At 42.3% G+C, this 11326-nt stretch overlaps 1 protein-coding gene across 1 annotated transcript in view; it reads left to right on the top strand.

Moving 5' to 3' along the window:
* The window catches only part of IL1RL2 (interleukin 1 receptor like 2), a 44168-nt gene extending 35342 nt beyond the window's left edge, over positions 1 to 8826 (top strand). The window contains exons 10-11 of the mRNA XM_011370149.2: positions 6587 to 6748; positions 8402 to 8826. Coding sequence (XP_011368451.2) covers positions 6587 to 6748; positions 8402 to 8826 — 587 coding nt within the window. The remainder of the gene's footprint in view (positions 1 to 6586; positions 6749 to 8401) is intronic.
* Positions 8827 to 11326: the final 2500 nt, after the last annotated feature.

The raw sequence follows: 11326 nt of genomic DNA on the forward strand, positions 1-11326 counted from the left end.
TGTTGTTGGCAAATTTAGAGGAAGGAGTCTCCCTGGAATGTTCCATACTTCTGATAAATGATTTGCCCAAGACCACAAGCATTGTTCAGTCGAATCAGGCTTGCAGCCCAGTAGTGAAGGAGTGACAAAACATTTGCTGAAAGTCAGGACCAGTCACCTTCTGAGTCCCACTGCAACCATTTCAGAATGATTCTCACACCTGCTGGTGTTTGCAAAAGAAGAGAATGTCTCCTAGGGCAAAGTGCTCTTATCTATGATGCACCTTCAACACAGTGGATGCGTGGACAGAAGTTATGTTATGGAAGATGACCAGCTGCCAATAGTTGCAGCACTCGACACTTGGTGCCTGAAAAGATTTAAGTCTCCAGCTTTTGAATTTGAAGAGAGACAGTCCTGAGTTTGAATTTGAGTTCTCTGCTTACTCCCTGTGTGATCCTAGGAAGATATTTAATTTTCTTTTCTTTCTTAGTTATGGAATGAGAGAGAGGAAGGAAGGTAGGAAGGAAGGAAGGAAGGTAGGAAGGAAGAATGGAAGGAAGGAAGGCAGGCAGGAAGGAAGGAAGGAAGGAAGGCAGGAAAGAAGGAAGGAAGGAAGGCAGGAAGGAAGGAAGGAAGGGAAAATGATCAGTTCCTGCCTCACAGAGTGCTGTGGGGGCAATTGAGTTCAGGAAAGCACCGAGCAGGGGACCCTGGGGTACAGGAGGGCTCCTTTTTGCCTGGAGGTCAAAGCGAGCTGCCTGTGCTGCTGTGCCTGGGAGTTTTAGTGTGTTCTGTGGATCCTGTGACCTGCCGGCACTATTCAGCACAGAAATGTCCAGTGTGGTTCTGAGACCCTGAGAAGCAAGCATTTCTTACCTTTGTGGCTTTAACTCCAGGATATAGATAGTGTCTTAGAATGGATGTGATCTATTAAGGCCTTGATAAAAGTAATAAATCTGCTCTACAGTGCCCTGACTGGATGGAAAAATTAATAGCAGGCTGAGAGGAGTCTGTGTGGCTCACATTTGTGGAGCTGCACAAATTTATACCTTACAAGTCTGGAGACTCACAATGCTAAAAGAGCAGCGACGTGGGGAAGATGGGTGTCCCGCATGTTTTGTGAGTCTCTGTTACAGAGAAGGCCCTGTTTACCCTAAGTGCCTGCTTTGCGTATAAAAACATAGTAGTAGTTGTTACCCATGTGTTTGATGAAAAGCAAATGTTCTAACTCGGACTTTATTCTACATTAAATTTTAGAATCAAACTTGGCAACCCTTGAGCAACAAAGAAAGCAACAAATACATATACATTTTTTCATGGCATTCTGGTTTTGTGTGCTCAGTGAGCCTCTGGTGCTATGGACAGTCGGCCAGATCTGGAGTTTCTGTTGGGGCAGCTCCCTGTGAGCCTGCCTGTGTCTGAGTTGTGGCCTGTATATGCTGAGAAGAGACTTTAGTGTGCCATTACTTGTCTCTTCTGACACACAGATGTGAGTGGTTCTGCTGCCTTCTGTTTATTGACTGACGGGGAACTATGTTGACTTAGATGATATTTCTGGAACTCTAGCCCTGTGATGTTTGTCACTCCCTGACTCATAACAACTCTCAGAAGTGTGAGTGATGAGTGCGTGGCAAATTTGCCTGTTCGTGAGGTCGAGTTTAGCAGGAAGAGCAAAAAGGAACAGTGACTCACCCTGAGCCGGGGGAGCTGAGCAGATGAGACTTGGAGAACCCTGCCCTCTGCTGAGCTTGGCCTGCAGCCCCAATTTTGAATCCTCAGTGGCCTGAGGATTTGGTGAGCACACTTACGGTTAGCCAGTTGTCCTCTTTTTTTTTCTTTTCTTCTTTTTTAATCTAGCCACACTTTTATGATTAACTTTTCGACAGCTCAGTCTATGAAAACTACCCTGTAATACCCACTGGAGTGTTGCTTTACAATGACCTGGTGATAAGACTCAAAGATGAGTCGCAGATTCTGGTTTCATCTTTCATCTTGCTTTCTTGGAGGATAATTTCAGATTTTTGTGGGGTAATGGATGGCAAACACAAATGAGGAGGAAAGAGAAATTGTGTCTTTTTTACAATAAAGTATTTATTCCATACATTTGTCAGGCTTTATAAGTGATGAATAGTTACGTGTGTCTAACTCACTGTTGTGTTAAAAGTCATCAACAGGCCTAGCTAAAGTCCACAAGTTCTGTGCATTGTCTAATAAGTCACAGGAGGTGCTTTAACAATTCTTCTGCCAGGTGCGCATGTGTGTACAATAGTACAAAGATCAGTTTACAAATTGGCTCGAGTGATGTGTATATGCCTCATCCTATTCCAAATAAATTTGAGGAGAATGTTCACATAGAACAGAACGATCAAAAACAAAAACAAAATAGGTACAGTGAACAAGGGAAACAAAGGAAGAATAGTAAAATAAAGCCAGGGTAGAGGTCTTGACCAACCCCGGACAGTTTTAAAGGTGAACTTGCTTTAGAAACAAAAGCAAGAGCAATTACATGGTTCATTATGTGCCGTTCACAAAAAACCTCTCAGATGCTCATGAGAGCACATGGCCTTTTCTGGGACAATTTTCCAAGAAACATCTATTTTTTTGTAGGGAGTTTCATTTCTAAAGGACATGATTCAGTGAACCTTGTGTGAGACAAAATTTCCATGATAAGTGTAACAGATTTCATGGAGTTTTTCTTCTAGTGTCTCCTATATGTATTTACAGGGCTACAACACTGAATCTCGTGCAATTCAGACAAAGCAATTGTTTGTCTAATTTTTCTACTGGTCCAGTTTGGTCAGATTTAACATTTAGCAATATCATATCAAGAGAATGTAGGGAATTGAATTGAATAATTTTTAGGCAATCTGTCATAAACATTAATTTATGTGACTCAATTTTTACATTTTGGCCAACAGCCCATAAGGACATATGCAGATGCTTTAACATCAAAAACAGGGTTGAATCTCCTTAGAAAACAAAAGGAATTTCTCCAGCACCTGAAGAAGCTGTCATCCACCACTATATAGAGGTGGGCTGTGAGCTTCTGCTAGCATTACCCAGTTTCCTCAGAAACTCTCTTGGTAGGTGTATACTTCTGCAAGTTTCTTGATGAAATAGACAGTTGGGAGCTGTCCAACTCATCCTTATTTGTTGCTCTTTATTGCTATTTCCTCAATTGCTATTTTAATTACTATGATTGGGAAACAAATTACCTCAAAATTTGAGGGCATAAAACAACCGTTTATTTTGCCTGTGTATGCTGTGGGTCAGGAATGTGGAAAGGCACAGTGGGAATAACCTGTCTCAGCTCCATGATGTCTGGGACCTCAGCTGGAGGGCTGACAGCTGATTTTGGCTAGTGGCTGCTGGCCTCAGCATTTCTCCACAAGGGCCACTCGAAACAGTCTCTCTGTGTAGCGTGGTTTCTTGCTTCCAAGAACAAATGAGCCAGGGTAAAGCCATGCTTTCTTTTATGGCTATGATCTTGAATTTCTAGCATCACTTCTACTCTATTCTCTTCATCAAGGCAGCAACAGAGTCTCTGCCCAATTTTAAGGAAGTAGAAATAAGTTCCACCCCTTTATGGGGTGTGACAAAGGTCTGAAACAGCATGTGGGGCTGGAAATATTGTTGGGGCAATTTCTGGAAAACACAGTCTGACACAGTTGCACAGCATTCATCAGAGATAAACTTTGTGAAGTTTCATGCTTCCAGTTCTCAACTGTACCAGAGGGAGTGGTGGACTTGGATTTGAATCAGAGCTGTGCATTTACCAGCCAGGAGACTGGCGAAATTACGCAGCTTCCTTAATCCCTAATCCCTAATCCCTTCCTTAATCCCTAATCCCTTCCTTAATCCCTAATCCAAGGATAGACATGTGATCCTCACAGTTGACACTGAGAGGAAAAGCCATGAAAGGTTGGCGTGCAGTGACCTGAAAGGACCCTTCAAAACGAGCGGGCTGAAGCAAAAAAGCAAAATGGCTGCAGCTTGATCTTTTGCTATATTGGTCAGTGTTACAAATTGGTCATTTCAAAATGATGGGAACCCATTGCATATTGAGAACAAGTCAGGAAGATTTATTTCCACTCAAAAGCTTAGTCAGAAAAAAAAAAAGACCAAAAAAATTGGAAGCAAGAGAGGAGGCACTAGCGGCAAGGCTGGGGACAGAGATAGTGATGAACCTAGATGTTTGTTGTGATACTAAGGCCAGGAAATACCACATTTACTTGGCAGGTGCCACTATGAATAGGGTACCAATCTAACCAACGCTTTATCATAAAATGATAAATATAATCCTGTTTTTAAATGGGAAAATTTAATTCCTTCCTAAAAAGTTTTTGAAACATAAATACTTTATGAATTTTTTTTGTCCTACTGCCCTCTCTATATATACACAATACACACACACACACACACACACACACACACACACACACACACACGTGTATAAAATCTCCTGGCTTTAGAAAGTCACGTGTATGACATTAAATTATATGCAGAAAAATAGTCACTTATGGAGTGGTAGTCTAGCATAGTGACATTTAAAGCATTTCATGAAGATGTTTAGCTTGGTTGAGTTTTTGCCGACTCTAGACATAACTTAGTCATCCCTTTAGCAACTGCCCAGGACCCTGATTTATTAAAAAGCTGAATCTCTTCGTGATCTAGAACTTCCCTATCCGCTACATAGATGCCACATTTTTGATTCTCTGTAAAATCAAGCTCCATTCAGACATTTGGCAGTGCTGGTGGAGACCTCCTCTGCAGCAGGTCCTGTAACAGGTGTTGAGGGTAGAGCAGGAGCCAAACAAAGTTCCTACTCTCACACAGATTCCTGTGATGACAGGGAGTGGGAACTGAGAAACATGTGCGTGTGCATGTACTTTTGTTACTATTTCCCACAGGATGGCCAGGAATGATGAGCAAAGATGTGGAGGTTGGCAGTGGTTGGTGTGAGAATCATGGCTATGTGTAAACTCTAAAGTTCTGTGCACATTTTAACTACTCTTATTTAGACAAAAACTAGAAGAACACAAGACTTTGCCCTCTTTCATTAGGCTGAGAACGACTCCTCTCCGAGTGTGTTCATCAAACAAACTTCCATAAAAGTGAATAGGAAAGGCTAGCGTCCCTCTCCACTTCCTGTTAGGTTGGCTTTACATTTCCAAGTAGCCTGCAGTTCGAACATCACATTTTCCAATGAGACGCCCACTCAAACCTCCTAGCCTTGCTAAAATTTCTTGCTCATTCACATGACCCCTGAGCAGGGCATACATACACATACATACACATATCCCTTTCACACCCTTTCAAGCTATTTCCCTTCGTGGCCAGTTTACTCTCCACTTTCAGCCCCTCATTTTTTTCCCCTAAGCTCTCCCCATCCTTTAAAATTCAGGAGCTGTCTCATGTTCTTTGTGAGTTTTCTTCCTAAGAACTCCAGAGTATAGGGAATTTTCCTGTCTTTATGTCTCCTATTCATTCAGCCATTTGTTATCTTATAGACCTTGGGTTGTTTTTATTTCTACCTCTATGAATGATGGTCCTAATTAGGTCTTGTGTGCTGTCCATGTGTACACTGGCGAGGGCAGTGGCTGATCCTTGTGGTTGCTCAGTCAGCAGTCGCTCATTCTGACAGTGATGACATGTGTGGTTGTGTTCAACTGCTCAGTACTGCCCAGATGATTCCTGGAGTCTGCTCACATACTTGGCCTCTGTACAGAGTGGTGTGAATTGCAGCAATGAAATTCACTGGTGTGTCTAAATTGTGAGATTTGGCCTATTTTTCCTGGCGCAGTTAAGACAGTATTCCCTTGTACAGGACCCGTCGAGGAAGACATTGATGGAAACTCTTGCTTTCAATTCTTGTTTTCAGCCACCTCACAAGAGTAGTATAACAGAAATGAAGAATGCCTCTGATGGGCTTGTTAGCGGACTAGACATGGCAGAGGAAAGAATCTCTGAGCTCGAGGATCTCTAATTAGAAACCTGCAAAACTGAAAAGCAAAGAGAGCAAAGACTGAAGGAAAAAAAAAAAAAAGAAAATATCCAGTGACTGTGGTACAACCACAAAAGGTATAACATACGTGTAATGGGAATACCAGAAGAGAGAGAGAAAGGAATGGAAATATTTGGAACAGTAATAATTGAGAATTTTCCCAAATTAATGTCAGACAGAAATCCAGGAGCTCAGAGAACACTAAGTAAGGTAAATACCAAAAAACTGCCCCAGCTCTACCTAGGCACATCATTTTCAAACTACAGAAAATCAAAGATAAGGAAAAAATTCCGCCCCCCCCCCAAAAAAAACCCGGAGGCGAACAAACACTTTACTTATAGAGAAAGAGAGATATTAGTGACACTCGACTTCTCAGAAACCATGCAAGCAAGAAGAGAGCGGAGTGAAATATTTTAAGTGTTGAAAGAATGAGATACTGAGTGTGGCAATGCTTGGCACGGCGTCAGCCATCTGGACACTCTGCTCTGGTGTCATTGACCCAGGCAAAAAGGACGTCATGGCAACAGCTCAGATTTTCACTTTGTTAGTGTAAGAGAATTTGGTAGGAATAATTCCATGAGCTTGTCCCATTTATTTTTTCAGATGGGAAACTGTATGATGCATATGTCTTATACCCCAAGCCTCAAGGTGAAAGCCAGAGCCATCATGTGGATACACTGGTGTTAAAGACCCTGCCTGAGGTGCTGGAGAAGCAATGTGGATATAAGTTGTTTATATTTGGCAGGGATGAATTTCCTGGACAAGGTATGTTTTAAGTGAAGTGAAAAACAACGAATGAATAAAAAGTAAAGTCTTTCTCCTCCCCAGCCCATAGCCCCTGTGCTGAGGAGGTCGGGGCCAAACTTTCCACTCTCAGTAGGCTCATTCCTGCAACAGAATAGCTGGGATCCTGGTTGAAATAATGTGACTCTCATTTTGAGTAACGATATAGTTGACCCATTCACGTGAACAGGTGCCAGGTGCTGTAGCCTTGGCAAAGAGATCGAAATGTTCACTAACCATCACGTCTTTAAGACTAACTGCTAAATATTTTTTGTAGGTTCGAATATGTAAATCAGCTCATATTTAACACTGATTTTACAAAACTCAAGCACCCAACCCTTCTCTACCTAAATAAAATAGAAGTTATGTGTTTATTTTACCCATTTAATAGGGGTATAGCTTTGGGCAGTGCAGTTAACATCTCTGAACCTCAGCTGTCTCATCTGTCAAATGGGGACAAGAACCCTTCTCTGACTTGGATGAGAGAGTTAAATGACTTTAAATCTGAACAGGTGCTCAGTACATTACACACTCAGTGGACAAATGTTTTCCTTTTGAAGGTGATACAGCAAATGGCAGAAATCTGAAATGAACATCCTTTCTAGTTGTCAGCTAACCAAGATTACTACTTCATACCATTTGATAGTGGCTTACGCTGGGTCATTTTTAAAGTACTTTGGATTTGTAGGCTGTTCATATCCACAGTGAGACCACAGCTATATCTCACCCACAACTTCTCATATTATAAAATTATCTTCCATGAGGAAATGAAACTTAGATATAGTGCTTGACATAAACATGTGAAATAGCTCCCATTTTATAAGCATATCAACATTCATCCATTCACTTATTTAACAAACATTTATTGGGCACCTGCTGAGTACTAGGTAATGCTCTAGGTCCTAGAAATATTAAAATAAACCAAAGAGAAGAAGAGCTGGCTTTTGGGGAGGTTGCAGCCTGTTCTTATAGACTAAGTATAAAAGGGATCTAAAACTTAATCTTTATTTCTCAAAAAGTTTTATCCACAGCTGGATAGTTGAAGAATTCTCCCTTCCCCTCCCTATGAAATCATCAGGGTACGTTACTGGTTTCAAGTTAGTCCTATAAATCCTGGTCATTTAAATAGCTATAAAGCACAAGAGGAAAACAAATAACAATTAACATGACATTTGAGCTAACTACATTTTTCTTATCCTTGTAAAATCTATTTCTTTTTTTAATGTGTTCATCATATTCTTTCAGACCTTCAGTTGAGTCTGGGGATACAAAGCTAGGCATGGTAAGATCCTTGTTCCAAGCAGTTTGCCACCTGTAGGTGGAGCTGGTGGGCCTAGGAAAGTGACATACTAGTGACTAACCATCAAAACATGTATGTGATTCATGAACATAGAGGACCAGTTTTTTAGGGGAAGTCAGGAAGGATTCACAGAGGGGATGATAAATGTTACAAACAAACAAACAAACAAACAAGCAAACAAACAAACAAACAAACAAAACTCTCGTTAATCCATTCCAAAGTCATATTTATTCTTAAGTCCTTTCTCAGCACCCATTTCTAATATGCTCAAGAGCGTTAACGATCTGGGCCGTTTTCTTCATGAGATCTTCTGCATCTTCTTTCTTTATTTGCAGCTGTGGCCAATGCCATAGATGAAAACATTAAGCTGTGCAGGAGACTGATCATCATCATACTTCCCAGATCGGGAACTATGGGCTTCGACCTATTAAAGAACATGTCAGAAGAACAAATCGCAGTCTATAATGCGCTCATCCAGGATGGGATGAAGGTCATTCTGATTGAGCTGGAGAAAGTCAAGGACTATACAGCCATGCCAGAGTCAATTCAGTACATTAAGCAGAAGCATGGGTCTGTCCACTGGAGTGGGGACTTCATAGAGCAGTCGCCGTGTGCAAAAACCAAGTTCTGGAAAAAAGTGAGGTATCGCATGCCACCAAAAAGGTTCCCACCATCTTCTCCTGTCCAGGTGCTGACATATACACTTGGCGATCTCACTACTGGCGAGTGGAAGGCCAACGCGGGCTTCATCACCCCGTGATGGAGAGTTTGTCCTCATGGAGTAGCTCACAGTTGGACAAAGTGCATTGCATTTGGGCCATCTGCTTGAGGCTTGCTGTTGTGCACTTGTGAGTGGGAGTCTGTGTCTATTTGCTTATTTTGATCAGAGCTACTTCTTCAGGGAAAAGACACCACTTCTCCAGAAGGCCCTTATTAACTTATTGGCTCTGAACATGTGAACCTTTGCTGAACATGAGCTAGATCAAGCGTTTGAGCCCCTGCGGAATGGGACATATGGCATTGTAGACTTGCAATTCAGATGTCAGGAAGTTTAGCACACAGTGTGGCACCCGAGAGACCAGGTATGGGAGCCTGGGTAGTTAGAGGACAGCAGGAGGGCAGTCTGCGGGCTTGGGGAGGCTGGCAAGGATAGCGGCACTTTTTTAATGCCTGACCAGTGTCCACTGGGCCCTGGTCCTCAGGGAGTATTTGCTAGTCTATGAGCCCGTCTTACTCTCTAGTGTAAATAAATAGCTGTAACCACGGTCTTAGCAGGTTGATACTGCAAGCAACTTAAGGTCATCTAGAACAGTGGGGACCAACAGTGGTGACACTGGGTTGCCCATTAATCACCCTCTTGGTGGGGCCCATCCTTTGGAAGATTTTATATATCAAACCAAAATGAGTTGTAATCACTTATTGTTCCAGCTGGTGTATATCAGCCCGAATTCTGAGCAACACGTGAGAGACACGGTCATCACCTGAGATGATGTCATTCTAGTCTAAGTAAAACAAAATGACCTTTCAGTTAGCCAAGGCACCCACATCACAGGTCAAGTTATGATTTAGCAAGTCGTGAAGGTTTTCGGTACTAAAAATCAGCTATAAACTCTTACCAGGACTTTCAAAGACCCTAACATGAGGAATTTCGATATAGCCTAACTCTCATTCTGTCATTGAGGACACCGAGCCTTACAAAGTGGACTGCTATGGGCAGAATGTTTGTGTCACCCACAAATTCACATGTTGGACTCTAACACCCAATGTCTTAATATCAGGAGATGGGGCCTGTGGGAGGTAATTAGGTCATGTGGGAGGAGACCTCATGAATGGGGTTAGTGTCTTACAAAAGAGACCCCAGAGAGCTCCCTCACCTCTTCTGCCATGTGGGGACACAATGAGAAGTCTGCCACCTGGAAGAGGGCCCCCACCTGACCATGTTGGCACCCTGATCTCAAACTTGCAGCCTCCAGGACTGTGAGAAATAAACTTCTGTTGTTTATAAGCTTCCTGGTCTATGGCATTTTGTTCTAGCAGCCTAAACAGACTAAGATATGGACCTAATAACAGGGCCTGGAAAAGGGTCAGCCTGTGGGCAGGACAGGAGATAGAGACAGAGCCTATGGGAAGGGGAGGGGTTTGTTGGGAGAAGAACGGCTTCAGCATGGGGAGGAGCAGGGTGTATTAAGGGAGCACAGGATCAGGTGGTCTGGGCTCTTCTCAATAGGCCGTGGAGGGTATAGAGTGTCTGGTGGGGTCTTAAGTGATAAGAAGCACATTTTGGACTTTTAGAATTTATGTTCCAAGGTGACCTAGTGTTACACATCTGCTTATCATCATACTCAGGTCCTGACTCAGCATCAAGCCACTCTATTTAATATTTACTCTTTAAAGATTCTTAAATTGTGGTAAAATATACACAATGCAAAACTTACCATCTCCACCATTTTTATGTATACAGTTCAGTGTCATCAAGTACACTCAGAGTGCTCTGCAACCATCACCACCACCACCTCCAAAACCTTTTTGTCTTCCTCAATTGAAACTCCGTCTCCATGAAACACTAACTCCCTGTTTCCCTTTCCCCTTCCCAGTTTTTGGCAAAGTTCTACCTTCTGTCTCTATAAATTTGATGATTTTAGGCACCTAATATGAGTGGAATCATACAGTATTTGTCTTTTGTGACTAGCTTATTTCACTCAGCATAATGCCCTTAAAGTTTATCCATAATATTTGCTTTTTGTTTCATTATTCTTACCTAGTTCCTGCCTCCTTTCTTTCTTTCTTCCCCAGTTGAAGGGTGCAGTGAGAGGAGACAGATGCTCTATTTTATTATGGGGCAAAAGCCAACCACCAAAAGTAATAAGCTCACTGCGGTTCTAATCAGATGTTTGTAATTTCTTTGCATCTTGGTTTATCTCTCTAACATGAGGATAGTAACTCTTCATGGTGGATTCGCCAGCTTAAGTAAAATGAGCTGTTTCTCAAGGTGGACCCGAGAGCAAAATGATGGCCACTGATGTGTCCCTCATTGTGTCCCCCTCATCCTCCCTCAATCTTTTCTTCTCTAGTTAGTATCCGGAGATTGTCAGCAATGCTGGAGAAGGCTTGGCCACTGTAGGACGTCTGAATGGCACTTTGCTCTTCGTTCTGTCTCTTTTAAAGAAGGAGAAAGGATGACAAAAAAGAATAACCCATAGCAGTATACCACCAGGTGATTTGGACGACAAAAAGGAGGTTTTCTTGTCTCCATCAGGGGG

Source organism: Pteropus vampyrus, unplaced genomic scaffold, assembly GCF_000151845.1.
Source record: "Pteropus vampyrus isolate Shadow unplaced genomic scaffold, Pvam_2.0 Scaffold160, whole genome shotgun sequence".
Taxonomy (NCBI): Eukaryota; Metazoa; Chordata; class Mammalia; order Chiroptera; family Pteropodidae; genus Pteropus; species Pteropus vampyrus.